The sequence below is a fragment of the Hordeum vulgare genome, chromosome 7H (assembly GCF_904849725.1).
Source record: "Hordeum vulgare subsp. vulgare chromosome 7H, MorexV3_pseudomolecules_assembly, whole genome shotgun sequence".
In the NCBI taxonomy this organism is placed as follows: domain Eukaryota; kingdom Viridiplantae; phylum Streptophyta; class Magnoliopsida; order Poales; family Poaceae; genus Hordeum; species Hordeum vulgare.
In genome coordinates, this window is record NC_058524.1 from 86,383,842 (window position 1) to 86,403,059 (window position 19,218).

The following is a 19,218-nucleotide window of genomic DNA, read 5'->3' on the forward strand; positions in this document are numbered from 1 at the left end:
TTGGTTGTCTTATTTGAAGCTAGAAACTCATTCACCAGCATGAGCTTGATGTCTTATTCTAGAGCCGCTCTTGGTGTATTTGTCCTTCTTCTCCAATTCCTTGCCTCTCCGTGGGTGTCTTCATTCATAACGATCTTTTCTACTCCTTCTCTCTTTGCGAGGTGACTCATCTCTTGAGCTTCGTCTTCGAGGTGACTCTTCTCTTCGTTTGTAGGGAGTCGAGCACTCATTGGAGTAGTGTCCCACAGTTGTAGCAGTTTCGGTCATGACTGGACGAACACTTCTCATCATGTCTTGAGCTTGAGCTTCTCTCTTTTCCTCCACCACGGCTTCTGTCCACGAAGGACTAGCCTCACTCAAGGTAGATCTTCTCTAAGTAGGCAATCTCCTTGCCCTTACAAACATCTAGGTTCAACTTCAGAACACGAATTAGGAGGCTACCAAGCGACACCTAACCAATCTAGAAGGACCACCCTCCAAAACGTAATAGATGTGGTAGAACGATGAACTCCTTGCTCTTGTGCTTCTAAAGATAGTCTCCTCAACACTCAATCACTCTCACAGATTTGGCATGGGTAGGAGAGATTGATTTGCAAGAAAGCAACTTAGGGAGGCTATAGATCAAGTTTCAAATGGATGGATTGGAATATCTTGATCTCAACACATGAGTAGGTGGCTCTCTCTGAGAAAAATGGATCTGGGAATGAAGTGTGTGTTATGAGTGCTTCCTCCACGAGTGAGCGGTAGGTGGATGGGTATATATAGGCAACCCCCAAAATCCAACCGTTACACCTAATTGACCAACTCGGTGGTACCGACTTGCTCAAAAGTAGCAACTTTTGAATCTCGGTGGAACCGACATACACAACTCGGTAGAACCGAAAAGGTGACTAACGGTCAGATGATACAACTCGGTGGCACCGATACTCAAACTCAAAAATTTCGATTTTGTGTACCGAGACAACAGAAGGTTGGTCACCTAAACTTGGTACACTGATGCAGAATCGGTTGTACCGAAATGGTAGGGTTTGGCTAGGTTTCTATTTGGGATGAAAAACGGTAGGGCCGAATATGAAAACTTGGTGGCACCGATTTTGGATATTTGGCTTGGGACAGAAGTGTTATGTGGGAGAATGGCTGAGTATTATTGGTGGCTATCGCTGAGCACTTGAGCAACCAATTCATTTTAATACCTCATCCCCTTTTTATAGTATTGGCTTTCCTATGGACTCAAAAGTGGTTTCTTACATATATAAAATAAAGAGTCTTCTTGCTTGAAGCGTGAGCCAATCTTATTCCTTCCTTGCATCAAGGGGCATCTCCACATAAATCTTTAGCCAATGCATCTTCTGAACTTTTCTAAAATATATTTGGATAATATCATTAGTCGAATGATGCATATATTATGATCAATTATCAAAACCACCTTAAGGATCAATTATGCTTTGAGTATCAAATGTGGCATACGACAAGTTCTTTTCTAGATAGCACTAGAGAACCCCATACATCAAGATTTCTGAATCTTGAATGAACACAACAAGATTTGGGGCTCAAAAGTTAGGAATTGAAAGAATTTCACGAAAGATGATGGAACTGGAGCTTGAAGAAGACAAGGTAGTGAATTTGGACCGTCACAACCTGGGAGAGGAGCTCCTTTGCTTCTTTCCTTCAATATTCCTCTACTTCCCTTTCTCTCTTCTTCTTCAATGAAGATTGCACTGATTTCCGTCACACTTGCTTGTGGCTGTTGGACAAAGGGTAAATCATCTTCATCCTCCCATGTGCAAAGCCTAAAATGACCATAGATCATAACCCACCTAAAAAGTTTCGAATGATCATCTCCTCACAACCTACATGAGAAGGATATCCCAACAAACATCTAATTTGATATCTAATATGTGCTGTTATTCAGAAAGAGGGTAATCCAATAATTTCGAAGATTAATGGAACCGTATATTTCCCTCGGTTCCAAGATGGAGAATGTCTTGGAAATCGTGATGTGATACTTTGTTGAGCTTCATATTTCAGCCATCTTAAAAATCAAGTTTTGTTAATATAGTTAGCCCCATTTATCAGTTTTCAGTTAGTAGCAACATATATCAGCCTGAGAAGTGACAAAGCAGACAGTCGATCGAGCTGCAAGCTCAACCTGTCAATGGTGGCTACAAAATCTTTTCTGACCCTTAGCAGTTAAGCACTCTACGTTACACATATACAACTACAGGGCCGCAGCTACGACGAGGGCTCGCCGGAGCTGCCGTGCCTCTGCGGCGACCCGGGCTTGTCGTGGCCGATCCGCGCGGACATGGAGTAGCAGCTCCTCATCCTGCCGCCGCCGGCCTCCACCTCGACGGCGAACACGCCCCAGACCGGCCGGTGGTCGGAGAACCTGGACTCGCCCCGCAGGTACTGCAGCTGCTCGATGCCGTCGCCGTGCCACAGTATCCGGTCGCACCTACGCTGGCATGCAACTCCTCAGCAACAATCTGTTTCACAAATGCGGGCGGCGCTCGCGCGTACAGTACGTACCATGCCGGCGTTCGCCGCTTCTTCTTGGACTTGACCGTCTCGCCGGCGTACGCGTCGGAGTTCTGCGTATACTTGTACGTCGGCGCGAAGCTGATCTTTCCCTCCTTCCAGCCCCCGAACACCCTCCCCGCTTCCCTCTCGATCATCAGCTGCATTCCAAAAAAGCCATTGAGCAGGGATAGGTGTGGAGTGTCCGAAGAAAATTTGCAGTTCTTCGGAGTTCAGACGGTTACCTGGTCTTTCTCCAGCAGAGCGTCCCAGTCGTTCTCCTCCAGCAACGTCCTCGTCTCCTCGTAGCTCAGGGAGACCCGGTAGTTCAGGTCCCCAAGCCAGATCATCTTGCTGTTGAACATCGATCAGTCGAAGAATGTTTGCTTGTCAGAGCCAGATAAATATGGTGAGGACTGTCAAGAAGAGAGGAACGTACTCGTGCTCGAGGATCCGCTCGGGGAGGACGCGCTGGGCGGAGGGTGACTTGCAGGCGCGGGGGAAGTGCGCGCTCTTGAGGATCTCGGCGACGTCGGCGTTCCTCCGGACCTCGTCGCCCTCCTTCTCGCCGGAGGCCAGGTGGCTGCACACGAAGCAGAGGCTGGTGTGGTGCAGCGTCATGCTCATGGCGATGCACCCCTTGTTGCCCAGCCACCGCATGATGCCCCGGCCGACGCAGTCCACCCGGAGGTGCCCGACGTGCTCCACCAGCTCCTTCTTCACCCACACCGACAGGAACAACCCCACCATCTGCTTGCTCGCGATCAGGCAGTAGCTCATGCCGCCGCCGTCCGCCGCCGACGGCGGCTCGCACTGCCCCGGCGTGCCGGCGGCGCCGTCGTCGTCCCAGCCGCCGGCCGCCGTCGACGTCGCCTCGGCGGCCGTGCTCGCGGGGGGCGTCTCGGCGGCGCGGTACACGGACTCGCGCACCTCCGTGGCGCGGCGGCGCTGCAGGGACGCCTCAGGGGAGCAGTTGCAGGTCTTGACGAGCGCGCTGTCGACGCGGTAGCTGTTGCTGAGCACCTTGAGCGACGGCGTCTGGAAGAAGAGGTTGCCGCTGGAGGACCTGGTGGCCATGGCGTCGCGCCGGCGGTTCTGCTGCTGCCGGGCGGCGTCGGCCGGGCCGGGCTCCGACGGCTGCGGCGGCGGCTCGTCGCTGTCCGGCTGCTCTTGCGGATGGTTGAGCGCCTGGTGGATGAGCGCCAGCCACCTCGCCGCCGGCTCGTTGTCCTCCAGGACCAGCACGTTGCCGGCGGTCAGGGGGACGATCTCCTGAAACCTACTCATACACCATCAGTCAGAATCCCACGTACGCACGCCATGGAAGATGGCAAAGCGACGATGCATACATCGCCATTGCACCATCAAACTCATGAATCAACACACACGAGGAAGTGCCATGGCGCGCATTACCCCAAGACGTAGATGTCGGAGGACTCGTCCACCTGAAGGAAGTCCTGCAGGTTAAGCCCGTCGTTCGGATTCTTCCCTCCCACGTTCCACGTGCCAACGAACACCCTGGGTGCAACATTTGCATGTGGTAAATTCTCACAAACATCTTGAATGAATAGAAAAATGTTTACCGAGACCAAGATTCAGAGATCAGATCAACAAACTGAGAATTGTCAACCCAACTCTACCTGTATTTGCAGGTGTCGTCATTCTGCTTCTTGGGCGAGTCGACGCAGTTCAGGCTCGCGCTCTTGAACCGCACGCGTGCTGAGCCTCGATGCGGCGAATCTGCGGATGAATGCTCGTTATGTTCGTATCGAAAAGTTGCAAGGTGGTGGTAAGGTTAGACAAGGAAGATGAGGATGCAGAATGGATCTGAATGGGGGGTTGATCTCTAACCTGGACCGCTGAAACTCTTCCCTTTCTTGCCGAAGATGTTGGACATGATGCTGCGCTGGAAGGAGGAAGACAACACAATGCCAGATCAGAGAAGCGCCCACGCGTTGATTGTACAGTCAAATTCATCTACCTTTCTCGTCCAGATCGAGATCGATCTCACCTTTCTTGTCGATCGTCGCGGGTTACGTCGTCCGGTGTGTGAGGGCACGGGACATCGACCATTGTCCGGCCGGCATTCGATCGGCGTAGTACGTAGGTGGCTACGGCATTGCCGCCGCTTTGATCGAGGGGATGTCGTCGAGGGAAAAATTTCAGTTTCGTCGGAGCGGGAGAGGATCGTGGCGAAGCTGGGGGCGGGGGAAACGGGGAGGAAAACTGGGTGGTAGGGAGGGGCTTGTGTGATAGCGGGCTGCAGCAAACCGCCGGGCATGCATGCAGCGTGCAGGTGCTCGTCGCTCAACTGCCTAGCTACCGGACACCTGTGTTTCTTTTCTCCGCTTCGTTTATTTATTTATGAACAGTAATCTGCATTGGGGCTCCGGTCCAAACTTTAGGCCGGTCTAATCTTGACCGTCAGATGTGTTCTCGCATGGCTGTCACATCGTGTCCTTCTTCCAGCTTACAAGTTTTTAGATCTGAAGAAAACGCCACAACAGCTCATGGCAGCCGCCTCTGTCGCCACTTCGTGCAGCGCACAATCATCCTCCGAGCCGTGCGCTGTCACTGCTCACCAGGGACGAGCGTCATGGATGCAGCTCCACCGCCCACGCTCGGTATGGATGGATCCTGCGCTCGTCGCCCGCACACATCATGGACACCGTCTTCAGCCTCTGTTTCGTGTTGCTGCCCGCGCTGGCGACCGGGATGCTCCTCAAGGTCGACTCCTCCGGCCGCCTGCGCGCGCTCAGCACGGCTTACCGCCCAGGGCGGCGTGCACCGCGCTCAACACCGACAGTAGCTTTTACAGGTGCCGGCTACAGCTATTGTACCAAAAATTGATATCGGTTGTAGCAAAAATCGATAACGGTTGTAGCAAAAAAAAAACGCTAAATAGCCGTTGCTAAAACTCTGACGAACTCGGGTTACAACTCTGACGAACGTGGATGCGGCTTTTTTAGTGGACGGTTGTAGCAAAAATCGACACCGATTGTAGCAAAAATCAACACCGGTTATAGCAAAAAAATTCAGCCAACTCGGGTTGCAACTCTGACAAACGTGGACAGAGCTTTTTTAGTGGACGATTGTAGCCAAAATCGACACCGGTTGTAGCAAAAAAATTCGGCGAACTCGGGTTGTCACTCTGACGAACGTTTATGCAGCTTTTTTCATGGACGGTTGTAGTAAAAATCGATATCGGTTGTAGCAAAAATCGACATCGATTGTAGCAAAAAAAAAATCAATGAACTCAGATTGCAACTCTGACAAACGTGAATGCAACTTTTTTAGTGGACGGTTGTAACAAAATCGACACCGGTTGTAGCAAAAAAATTACTGACCAGCCACACGATATGGTTAGCCTTAATCCTATGACGCGCGCTCGACCGAAATGTTCGGCCGACACGCCTACCCTAAACATTTACCTTTATTTATTTTCGATTTCAAGAAAAGAAACAACCGTAATAAACGCTTTTTGCTACGGCGTTTCCACAATCTGAGAGCGGCCTTGCTGAATCACAGTCGATGCTACGGCGTTTTCGCAATCTGAAAAGCACGGAAAGCTTTTGCTAGTATTGTTTCTCGGTCTATCAAATTGTGCATCATTAAAAAGATACTAGTAACTTGATGTTTCTCAAAATAAATTTATAGACTGATAAAGGAGTGAAATGCGCCACTAATCCATGAAGTCAAACTGATTGCACTCTTTAGACCCAACAACTCATGAAATGACCGAATTTAGTATCCAAACTCGTTAATTTGATCAAATAAGGACAAAACAAAATCATCCAGTGAGTTAAAAAAAACCAGTCACGTTGATGTCATACCATCATTCCGTTGATCGCTCATGACTTCATTGTTTTTTAAGGAGTCTATTTGCAAGTGTGACGCAATTATTTTAATATTCTTTTTCACTCCAAACACCATTACCGTGGCGTGTGAGAAAAAACCATATAATTTGCAAATAGACCCTTGTAAAAATAGTGAAGTCACGAGCGGTCAATGAAACGATGACATGGCATCCATGTGGCCGGTTTTTGAAGTCCCGTCATGTTTTGGCCTTATTTGATCAAATCAATGAGTTTCTAAACTAAATCCGATCACTTTTTGAGTTGTTGGATTAAAGTGTGCTATCAGTTTGAATTGATGGACTAATGTCGTATTTCACTCCTGATAAAGTATAAGTCATCTTGCATGTCTTGCTTGTGTCAAGAACATCATATCCCCCTGAAAAAAAGAATATTCCACCTTAATGATGCACACATGACGTTAAACTTGGGGTTCAATCCCGGGTGGACCGAGTGTACACCCCATTTTATCTAAATAGAGCATATTTGTTCATATCATAATTTCTCAAATTGATTAGATATAGGAGGCGACGAAAGGCCGAGAATGGCGTCATGGGGGTAAACATGATCTTACGTCGGGGCTTGACAAAGCCGAAAATCCCAAGTCCGGGCCTAACCGAACCTCAAAAATATGTGTTGTCTCAAGCCCGTGTTCAGCACAATGCATGCCTGAAGCCTGAAACACTAGCCACGAATTTTGTTTTCCCGTGTGTCCATGTATGCCTGGCCCGAAAGGGGAAGCTCCAATATTCTTTGAAGCTGCAAAATGAAGGCCAACACCGTCCGACCTAAGAGCGTAGATCATCAAATAATAAACATTACATGTAAAATAAATGTTGGTACCGAACATAAAATGAGTTTACATCAATTTTATTTGAAGTGCACAATCAATCATCCCTTTTTTATTCTCATTGTGTGTCCACATATGGTCCCAATGAGTAGTTGCGTGTGCACGTGATGATCTCGGAGATTCTGATGCATTTGCAGAAAATTCATAAGATGCATTGCGTCTTGATCTTCAAGGATTTCAACTTGTACTCCAGGTGTTTCAAAATCGTTGGTTTAGTATACACCATCACGCCCTCATCCTCAGTGATCATATTATGCAAAACAACACCATCACCTGCCATAAAGTTTCTTTTTCCCACATCATTGCAGCCCCACAAACAATTGTCCAACGCACTTGCAACACTCCAAAAATCCTCTCCACATCCTTCCTAACAGATTCCTGAATTGTTGCGAAGTGCTTTTTTTTCTGCCATGTGGTTGGGATATGGTCTTCACAAATGCAGACCACTGAGGATATATGCCATCGGCAAGAAAGTAGGGGGTGCCGGTCAGCCCAGACGTTTGAGGACGGTTTGAGAGGCGTGTCTTGGACAATTTTTTGTGACTGGGCACTGATCCGGCAGCCTGCCCGGACATTTGAGGAGGGTTTGAGAGGTCCGACTATAGATGCTCTAAGTTTTTCGACAAGCCCCTCTTACACGTCTCTCCTACAGCCTTAGTTGTGTCTTTTCTCCCATCTTATGCATCTCTCCTTATTTCTCTTTCTCTGACATACCGATAGCATGAGTGGTTGAATGCTACATGAGTTTTGTGCTAAGGCATCATTTGTTTTTAATATATGTGTGTGGTTATTAACTAGTATGAAAAACCTTATAGGTAGGACATTATTAGTAGAGCTGGAAAAGAGCAAGCGGTGTTGCTACTTAGCAGTAGTGATGGCTTTGTGCAGCGTTACAAGTAAGGCCTTAGCAGTAGTGCTGGAAAGATGAAGAGTGCTACTGCTAAGCGGGACCCAACGAGCCCATCAACGGTAGCTGTAGTAGCAGCGCGTCCTTGAAAATAACACTACTTCTAAGACCAATAGCAGTAGCACCCTGAGGAAAACATCGCTACTACTATTGGGCACAAGTTAGTAGTAGCGCTGCTCCAGAAAAGCGCTACTACTAAGTCCAATAGCAGCAGAGCCGTGAGCAAACCAACACTACTGCTACTCGTGGCTGGTGGCACCTTTTCACCCACAACTCATCTCTCCCCTTTTCTCCCCTTTGCCATCTCCCCTCCTTTCCCCTCTCCCCTCTCTAAGTTACTTCTCCACCATTATTGTCCTTCCTCTCTCTTCCTTCTACCTCTCTTCTCTCCCCATTAATGCCCCCTTCACCATAATTCTCCTCCATAAATGGTCTCTTTTAGCTCTACCTTACATACTCCCTCCGTCACGGTTTAGAAGGCATGCATGGAAATTCTCTAGAACCTAGGTGGTTAATGATTGGTTGTGAAATGAGTTTAAAAAAATAACATTCACACTACGCATGCATATAGAAGTAGTACAACAGAGTACTAATTAGATGCTAGGAGTAAATGCAATGCGCCTTAAACCTTGTCTATTGTGAAAATGCACGTAAATTTAACTATTCCTTCTAAACCGTGACGGAGGTAGTATTTATTTGGCTCACCCTCCTTCCATATATATAGGTCTAGCTAGATCATTTCTCTCCCTCTCCATTAGTTAGCTAGAGTCATCTCTCCTCCCAAGAACTAGATCTAGCTAGCTATTTAGCCATCCACTTTCGATCCCTATAAGTCGCGAAGACCTAATGATCTAACCGTGCACAATCTCTCTTGGGATATAGGTGATTAAAAAGTTGTGCACTTCAAGAATGGGAATATGTGTGTTTGCAATATGAAGGGATTTGTGTGAGTGACATGCCCCGTGAGTTGCTTATGTTTTGCCGAAATGTTGATTTATTTCCGTTTCGGCGAATTTCGAGTAAACTCGATATGCCCTATTTTTAGGCGAGGTCATGCAAAAAAATTATATGACTTTGATGCATGCATGCATTTTGTTTATAACCCTTTTGCTTGTTATACCGTGCAGTCAAGAAAGTGACTGAAAGGAAGGTGGAGCGGTACTTGCAATCCGCGGTGATGGACATGTATGCAAACACCAGTAGTGACATAGTAGAACGAAGCACGGATTCCAAATTTTTGATGCGTCCCTTTGGGCTTCGATTGATTGCTATTGTATCGAACCATACCATGGATTCTGAACATGGGTGGATGCAAACACGAATGGTTTCCTTGTTTGCAAACATACCATTGATGAGTCTTCCACTCGATGTAGGGCATTTTTCCTATCATCAAGAGATCGCAGTTTTGTGCGTGCAAGCAACCTCTTTTTTTCAAGGAAAAAAAGACCATGAAAATGACTACAATGAAAGAAAACACACGCAGTTGAGACCAACATGCTTGGCAACTCATGATTTTTACTTTCTTTTGTCTGCACACTTCACCTTGTTTGTTTGATAAGTACAAAGCCAAATTAGCCATATTTGTTCATTCCACATTGTTACCTATATGGCGCGACAAGTGTCATTAGCCATGCTTAATGTATCAAGTTCATTTATTAGTCACCAGCATTCAAGTTTAGTCATGATGCACTAGCAATATTCTTTTGTGTATGTCAGCATATGAAGATATAAGTAAGTTTTTTCCTTGAAGTTTTTTTCCTTATGAATTAGGGTTTTGATCTTAGAAAAAGATAGAGGAATGTAGGTACTTGATTGAAAAGATTAAGTAAGTTAGTTAATCATGAAAACAAAACAAGAGAGAGGAAGTGCAGACGGGCAGTGCCCACACCTTATTTTTGACCTAATGAAGCATAACATTTTCACCTTTCATCATTTATCTTTCCTAAAAATGTAGATGAATACAATTATGTCAGATTGTAACTTCTTGTCATTGATGTTTTGCCGGAATGTTCGAGTGGCCTATTTTTTCTGCAATGTTGATTCATTTCTATTCTGGCAAATTTCACGCGCTCATACGTCCAGTTTTTAGCAAAGGTCATGCCAAAAATTTCCGTGAATTTCGGCATGACTTATGCTAGAAACTAGGACATATCGAGTGCCAGGGAATTGCCAGAAGGGGAATGAATCAACATTCCGACCAAATATATGCCCATTTTTATTATCATTTTATTCGGCCTAGAATTAAACTATTATACTTAAATGCTCGTAGGAAATATGTCTAGACACGACGAACACGGGGGTTCTGGTCGCCTCGAAGAAGACTGTTTTGAGTCAGAAAATCATTATTTTGATTACCTAGACGGACACCAGTTGCGGATGGAGGGTGGCAGTGAGACCAACCCCGACACAAACACTGGCACCGGCACCGACAGTGGCAATGGCACCGACACCACCCCCAAGACCGACAACGATGTTGACGTAGCTGGTGAAGGACCGAAGCCGGATAGGGCAAGAACCAAACGAGTTCGGCATCGGAAAAATTGTGGCCATGGCGATGCACCCCAAGAAATTAGCGCCAACGGCGCGGGAGGAAGTGTGTGTGTGCTACGTCAATCAACTAGGATGCATCCACAGGGAAACCGCCAACATCAACGACGAAAAGTTAAGGAAGATACCACATATGGAGCACATGCTCCTAACGAAGTTGCACAATAGGTGCATGTTCCCCGGGCGGACTGAAAGTAAACTTCTGTGGGGTAACTGTTGGGGAACGTCGCATGGGAAACAAAAATTTTCCTACGCGCACGAAGACCTATCATGGTGATGTCCATCTACGAGAGGGGATGAGTGATCTACGTACCCTTGTAGATCGTACAGCAGAAGCGTTAGTGAACGCGGTTGATGTAGTGGAACGTCCTCACGTCCCTCGATCCGCCCCGCGAACAATCCCGCGATCAGTCCCACGATCTAGTACCGAACGGACGGCACCTCCGCGTTCAGCACACGTACAACTCGACGATGATCTCGGCCTTCTTGATCCAGCAAGAGAGACGGAGAGGTAGAAGAGTTCTCCGGCAGCGTGATGGCGCTCCGGAGGTTGGTGATGATCTTGTCTCAGCAGGGCTCCGCCCGAGCTCCGCAGAAACGCGATCTAGAGGAAAAACTATGGAGGTATGTGGTCGGGCAGCCGTGAGAAAAGTCGTCTCAAATCAGCCCTAAAACCTCCGTATATATAGGTGGGAGGGAGGGGAGGAGGCAGCCTCAAAACCCAAAGGTTTGGCCGAAATTGGAGGTGGAGGAGTCCTACTCCAATCCTACTTGGAGTAGGATTCCACCTTCCCACTTGGAAACTCTTTCCACCTTGTGTTTTTTTTCCTTCTCAAACCTTATGGGCCTTAGTGGGAACTTATTCCAGCCCACTAGGGGCTGGTTTATCTCTTCCCATAGCCCATGAGACCCCTTGGGGCGTGACACCCCTCCCGATGGTCCCCGGCACCCCTCCCGGCACTCCCGGTACACTACCGATGAGCCCGAAACTTTTCCGGTAATGCACGAAAACCTTCCGGTAACCAAATGAGGTCATCCTATATATCAATCTTCGTTTCCGGACCATTCCGGAAACCCTCGTGACGTCCGTGATCTCATCCGGGACTCCGAACAACATTCGGTAACCAACCATATAACTCAAATACGCATAAAACAACGTCGAACCTTAAGTGTGCAGACCCTGCGGGTTCGAGAACTATGTAGACATGACCCGAGAGACTCCTCGGTCAATATCCAATAGCGGGACCTGGATGCCCATATTGGATCCTACATATTCTACGAAGATCTTATCGTTTGAACCTCAGTGCCAAGGATTCATATAATCCCGTATGTCATTCCCTTTGTCCTTCGGTATGTTACTTGCCCGAGATTCGATCGTCAGTATCCGTATACCTATTTCAATCTCGTTTACTGGCAAGTCTCTTTACTCGTTCCGTAATACAAGATCCCGCAACTTACACTAAGTTACATTGCTTGCAAGGCTTGTGTGTGATGTTGTATTACCGAGTGGGCCCCGAGATACCTCTCCGTTCACACGGAGTGACAAATCCCAGTCTTGATCCATACTAACTCAACTAACACCTTCGGAGATACCTGTAGAGCATCTTTATAGTCACCCAGTTACGTTGCGACGTTTGATACACACAAAGCATTCCTCCGGTGTCAGTGAGTTATATGATCTCATGGTCATAGGAATAAATACTTGACACGCAGAAAACAGTAGCAACAAAATGACACGATCAACATGCTACGTCTATTAGTTTGGGTCTAGTCCATCACATGATTCTCCTAATGATGTGATCCCGTTATCAAGTGACAACACTTGCCTATGGCCAGGAAACCTTGACCATCTTTGATTAACGAGCTAGTCAACTAGAGGCTTACTAGGGACAGTGTTTTGTCTATGTATCCACACAAGTATTGTGTTTCCAATCAATACAATTATAGCATGGATAATAAACGATTATCATGAACTAAGAAATATAATAATAACTAATTTATTATTGCCTCTAGGGCATATTTCCAACAGTCTCCCACTTGCACTAGAGTCAATAATCTAGTTCACATCACCATGTGATTCCAACGAATCCAACACCCATATAGTTATGGGGTCTGATCATGTCTTGCTTGTGAGAGAGGTTTTAGTCAATGGTTCTGAAACTTTCAGATCCGTGCGTTCTTTACAAATCTTTATGTCATCTTATAGATGCTGCTACTACGTGCTATTCGGAAATACTCCAAATATCCACTCTACTATATTAATCCGTTTCACTACTCATAGTTATTCAGATTAGTGTCAAAGCTTGCATCGACGTTACCCTTTACGACGAACTCTTTAACCACCTCCATAATCGAGAAAAATTCCTTAGTCCATTTGTTACTAAGGATAAATTTTGACCGCTGCTAGTGATTCAAACATGGATCACTCTCTGTACCTCTCAACATACTTTGAGTCAAGGCACACTTCAGGTGCGGTACACAGCATGGCATACTTTAGATTCTACGGCTAAGGCATAGAAGACGACCTTCATCTATTCTCTTTATTCTGCCGTGGTCGGGTTTTGAGTCTTACTCAAATTCACACCTCACAACGCAACCAAGAACTCCTTCTTTGCTGGTCTATTTTGAACTCTTTCAAAAACTTGTCAAGGCATGCATCTTGTTGAAACTTCTATTAAGCGCTTTCGATCTATCTCCATAGATCTTTGATGCTCAACCTTCAAGTAGCATAATCCAGGTACTCCTTTGAAAACTTCTTTCAAACAACCTTGTATGCTTTACAGAAATTCTACATTACTTCTGATCCACAATATGTCAACCACATATACCTATCAGAAATTCTATAGTGCTCCCACTCACTTCTTTGGAAATACAAGTTTCTCATAAACCTTGTACACACCCAAAATCTTTGATCATCTCATCAAAGTGCTTATTCCAACTCCGAGATGCTTGCACCAGTCCATTGAAGGATCACTGGAGCTTGCATACTTGCTAGTATCTTTAGGATCGACAAAACCTTCTGGTTGTATCACATACAATGTTTGCTCAAGGAAACCGTCGAGGAAACAATGTTTTGACATCCTACGTGCAATATTTCATAAATAATGCAGCAACTACTAACATAATTCTAACAGACCTTTAGCATCGCTACGAGTGAGAAAGACTCATCATAGTCAACTGTTTGATCTTGTCGAAAACATCTTTGCGACAAGTCGAGCTTTTCTTAATAGTGACTTATCACCATCATCGTCTCTCTTCTTTTAAAGATCCATCTTTACTCAATAGTCCTATGAACATCAAGTAATTCTTCCAAAGTCTACACTTTGTTTTCATCCATGGATCCTCTCTCGGATTTCATGGCTTCCAGCCATTTGTCGGAATCTGGGCCCACCATCGCTTTCTCCATAAATCGTAGGTTCACTGTTGCTCAACAACATGACCTCCAAGACAGGGTTACCGTACTACTCTGCAGCAGTACGCGACCTTGTCGACCTACGAGGTTTGTAGTAACTTGATTCGAAGCTCAATGATCATCATCATCAGCTTCCACTTCAATTGGTGTAGGCGCCACATGAACAACTTCCTGCGCCCTGCTACACACTGGTTGAAGTGATGGTTCAATAACCTCATCAAGTTCTACCACCCTCCCACTCAATTCTTTCGAGAGAAACCTTTCCTCGAGAAAGGATCCGTTTCTAGAAACAAACACTTTGCTTTCGGATCTGAGATAGGAGATGTACCCAACTGTTTTGGATATCCTATGAAGATGCATTTATCCGCTTTGGGTTCGAGCTTATCAGACTGAAACTTTTTCACATAAGTGTCGAAACCCCAAACTTTTAAGAAACGACAGTTTAGATTTCTCTAAACCTCAGTCTATACTGTGTCATCTCAATGGAAATACGCGGTGCCCTATTTAAAGTGAGTGCGGTTGTCTCTAATGCATAACCCATAAACGATAGTGGTAATTCGATAAGAGACATCATAGTATGCACCATACCAAATAGTGTGTGGCTATGACGTTCAGACACATCATCACACTATGATGTTCCAGGTGGCATGAACTGCGAAACAATTTCCACATTGTCTTAACTGTGTACCAAAACTCGTAACTCAGATATTCATTTCCATGATCATATCGTAGACAGTTTATCCTCTTGTTACGACGAACTTCACTCTGAAACGGAATTGAACTTTTCAACATTTCAGACTTGTGATTCATTAAGTAAATACTCTTGTATCTACTCAAGTCGTCAGTGAAGTAAGAACATAATGATATCCACTGCGTGCCTCAGCACTCATTGGACTGCATACATCAAAATGTATCACTTCCAACAAGTTACTATCTTGTTTCATCTCAATGAAAACAAGGCTTTGCTCATGTGATATGATTTGCATGTCACTAGTGATTCGAAATCAGGTGAGTAAAGATCCATCAGCATGGACCCTCTTCATGCAATTTATACTAACATGACTCAAGCGGCAGTGCCACAAGTAAGTGGTACTATCATCATTAACTCGTATCTTTCGGCACCAATGTGTAACACTACAATCGAGATTCAATAAACCATTGAAGGTGATTATTCAAGCAAATAGAGTAACCATTATTCTCTTTGAATGAATAATCGTATTGCAATAAACACGATCCAATCATGTTCATGCTTAACGCAAGCACCAAATAACAATTATTTAGGTTCAACACCAATCCCGATGGTAGAGGGAGCGTGCGACGTTTGATCATATCAACCTTGGAAACACTTCCAACACGTATCGTCACCTCGCCTTTAGCTAGTCTCCGTTTATGCCGTAGCTTTCATTTCACGTTACTAATCACTTAGCAACCGAACCAGTATCCAATACCCTCGTGCTACTAGGAGTACTAGTAAAGTACACATCAACATTATGTATATCAAATATACTTCTCTCGACTTTTGCCAGCCTTCTTATCTACCAAGTATCTAGAGTTGCTCCGCCTCAGTGACTGTTCCCCTTATTACAGAAGCACTTAGTCTCGGGTTTGGGTTTAATCTTGGGTCTCTTCATTAGTGCAGCAACTGTTTTGCCGTTTCACGAAGTATCCCTTCTAGCCCTCGCCTTTCTTGAAACTTAGTGGTTTTTCAAACCATCAACTATTGATGCTCCTTCTTGATTTCTACTTTCGCAGTGTCAAACGTCGCGAATCTCTCAAAGATCATTGTATCTATCCTTGATATGTTATAGTTCATCACGAAGCTCTCAAAGCTTGGTGGCAGTGACTTTTGGAGAACCATCACTATCTCATCTGGAAGATTAGCTCCCACTTGATTCAAGTGATTGTCGTACTCAGACAATCTGAGCACACGCTCAACGATTGAGCTTTTCTCCTTTACTTTGTGGTCAAAGAATTTTGTTGGAGGTCTCGTACCTCTTAACAAGGGCACAAGCATGAAATCACAATTTCATCTCTTTAGAACATCACTTATGTTCCGTGACGTTTAAAACGTTTTCGGTGCCTTGCTTCTAAGCCATTAAGTACTTTGCACTGAACTATCGTGTAGTCATCAGAAACGTGTATGTCGGATGTTCACAGCATCCACAGACGACGCTCGAGGTGCAGCACACCGAGTGGTGCATTAAGGACATAAGCCTTCTGCGCAGCAACGAGGACAATCCTCGGTTTTACAGACTCAGTCTGCAAAGTTTGCTACTATCAAATTTCAACTAAATTTTCTCTAGGAACATAAAAAAACAGTAGAGCTATAGCGCAAGCTACATCGTAATTCGCAAAGACCATTAGACTATGTTCATGAAAATTAGTTCAATTAATCATATTACTTAAGAACTCCCACTCAAAAGTACATCTCTCTAGTCATTTGAGTGGTACATGATCCAAATCCACTATCTCAAGTCCGATCATCACGTGAGTCGAGAATAGTTTCAGTGGTAAGCATCCCTATGCTAATCATATCAACTATACGATTCATGCTCGACCTTTCGGTCTCATGTGTTCCGAGGCCATGTCTGCACATGCTAGGCTCGTCAAGCTTAACCCGAGTGTTCTGCGTGTGCAACTGTTTTGCACCCGTTGTATGTGAACGTTGAGTCTATCACACCCGATCATCACGTGGTGTCTCGAAACGAAGAACTGTCGCAACGGTGCACAGTCGGGGAGAACACAACTTCGTCTTGAAATTTTAGTGAGAGATCACCTCATAATGCTACCGTCGTTCTAAGCAAAATAAGGTGCATAAAAGGATTAACATCACATGCAATTCATAAGTGACATGATATGGCCATCATCACGTGCTTCTTGATCTCCATCACCAAAGCACCGGCACGATCTTCTTGTCACCGGCGCCACACCATGATCATCCATCAACGTGTTGCCATCGGGGTTGTCGTGCTACTTATGCTATTACTACTAAAGCTACATCCTAGCAAAATAGTAAACGCATCTGCAAGCACAAACGTTAGTATAAAGACAACCCTATGGCTCCTGCCGGTTGCCGTACCATCGACGTGCAAGTCGATATTTCTATTACAACATGATCATCTCATACATCCAATATATCACATCACATCGTTGGCCATATCACATCACAATCATACCCTGCAAAAACAAGTTAGACGTCCTCTAATTTTGTTGTTGCATGTTTTACGTGGTGACCGAGGGTATCTAGTAGGATCGCATCTTACTTACGCAAACACCACAACGGAGATATATGAGTTGCTATTTAACCTCATCCAAGGACCTCCTCGGTCAAATCCGATTCAACTAAAGTTGGAGAAACAGTCACTTGCCAGTCATCTTTGAGCAAAGGGGGTTACTCGTAACGATGAAACCAGTCTCTCGTAAGCGTACGAGTAATGTCGGTCCAAGCCGCTTCAATCCAACAATACCGCGGAATCAAGAAAAGACTAAGGAGGGCAGCAAAACGCACATCACCGCCCACAAAAACTTTTGTGTTCTACTCGAGAAGACATCTACGCACGAACCTAGCTCTGATACCACTGTTGGGGAACGTCGCATGGGAAACAAAAATTTTCCTACGCGCACGAAGACCTATCATGGTGATGTCCATCTACGAGAGGGGATGAGTGATCTACGTACCCTTGTAGATCGTACAGCAGAAGCGTTAGTGAACGCGGTTGATGTAGTGGAACGTCCTCACGTCCCTCGATCCGCCCCGCGAACAATCCCGCGATCAGTCCCACGATCTAGTACCGAACGGACGGCACCTCCGCGTTCAGCACACGTACAACTCGACGATGATCTCGGCCTTCTTGATCCAGCAAGAGAGACGGAGAGGTAGAAGAGTTCTCCGGCAGCGTGACGGCGCTCCGGAGGTTGGTGATGATCTTGTCTCAGCAGGGCTCCGCCCGAGCTCCGCAGAAACGCGATCTAGAGGAAAAACTATGGAGGTATGTGGTCGGGCAGCCGTGAGAAAAGTCGTCTCAAATCAGCCCTAAAACCTCCGTATATATAGGTGGGAGGGAGGGGAGGAGGCAGCCTCAAAACCCAAAGGTTTGGCCGAAATTGGAGGTGGAGGAGTCCTACTCCAATCCTACTTGGAGTAGGATTCCACCTTCCCACTTGGAAACTCTTTCCACCTTGTGTTTTTTTCCTTCTCAAACCTTATGGGCCTTAGTGGGAACTTATTCCAGCCCACTAGGGGCTGGTTTATCTCTTCCCATAGCCCATGAGACCCCTTGGGGCGTGACACCCCTCCCGATGGTCCCCGGCACCCCTCCCGGCACTCCCGGTACACTACCGATGAGCCCGAAACTTTTCCGGTAATGCACGAAAACCTTCCGGTAACCAAATGAGGTCATCCTATATATCAATCTTCGTTTCCGGACCATTCCGGAAACCCTCGTGACGTCCGTGATCTCATCCGGGACTCCGAACAACATTCGGTAACCAACCATATAACTCAAATACGCATAAAACAACGTCGAACCTTAAGTGTGCAGACCCTGCGGGTTCGAGAACTATGTAGACATGACCCGAGAGACTCCTCGGTCAATATCCAATAGCGGGACCTGGATGCCCATATTGGATCCTACATATTCTACGAAGATCTTATCGTTTGAACCTCAGTGCCAAGGATTCATATAATCCCGTATGTCATTCCCTTTGTCCTTCGGTATGTTACTTGCCCGAGATTCGATCGTCAGTATCCGTATACCTATTTCAATCTCGTTTACTGGCAAGTCTCTTTACTCGTTCCGTAATACAAGATCCCGCAACTTACACTAAGTTACATTGCTTGCAAGGCTTGTGTGTGATGTTGTATTACCGAGTGGGCCCCGAGATACCTCTCCGTTCACACGGAGTGACAAATCCCAGTCTTGATCCATACTAACTCAACTAACACCTTCGGAGATACCTGTAGAGCATCTTTATAGTCACCCAGTTACGTTGCGACGTTTGATACACACAAAGCATTCCTCCGGTGTCAGTGAGTTATATGATCTCATGGTCATAGGAATAAATACTTGACACGCAGAAAACAGTAGCAACAAAATGACACGATCAACATGCTACGTCTATTAGTTTGGGT

At 45.8% G+C, this 19,218-nt stretch overlaps 1 protein-coding gene across 1 annotated transcript; it reads right to left on the bottom strand.

Annotated features, from left to right (window-relative positions):
- Positions 1-2,049: 2,049 nt before the first annotated feature.
- Positions 2,050-4,735, bottom strand: LOC123411783 (type I inositol polyphosphate 5-phosphatase 10-like). Its single transcript, XM_045104745.1, has 8 exons — positions 4,529-4,735; positions 4,369-4,423; positions 4,158-4,257; positions 3,931-4,035; positions 2,957-3,796; positions 2,763-2,871; positions 2,530-2,678; positions 2,050-2,455 (listed from the first exon to the last, which is right to left on the bottom strand). The coding sequence occupies exons 2-8, from the start codon at positions 4,412-4,414 to the stop codon at positions 2,233-2,235; spliced, it is 1,572 nt and encodes a 523-aa protein (XP_044960680.1). The 5' UTR covers positions 4,415-4,423; positions 4,529-4,735; the 3' UTR covers positions 2,050-2,232.
- Between the last annotated feature and the right edge of the window lie 14,483 nt (positions 4,736-19,218).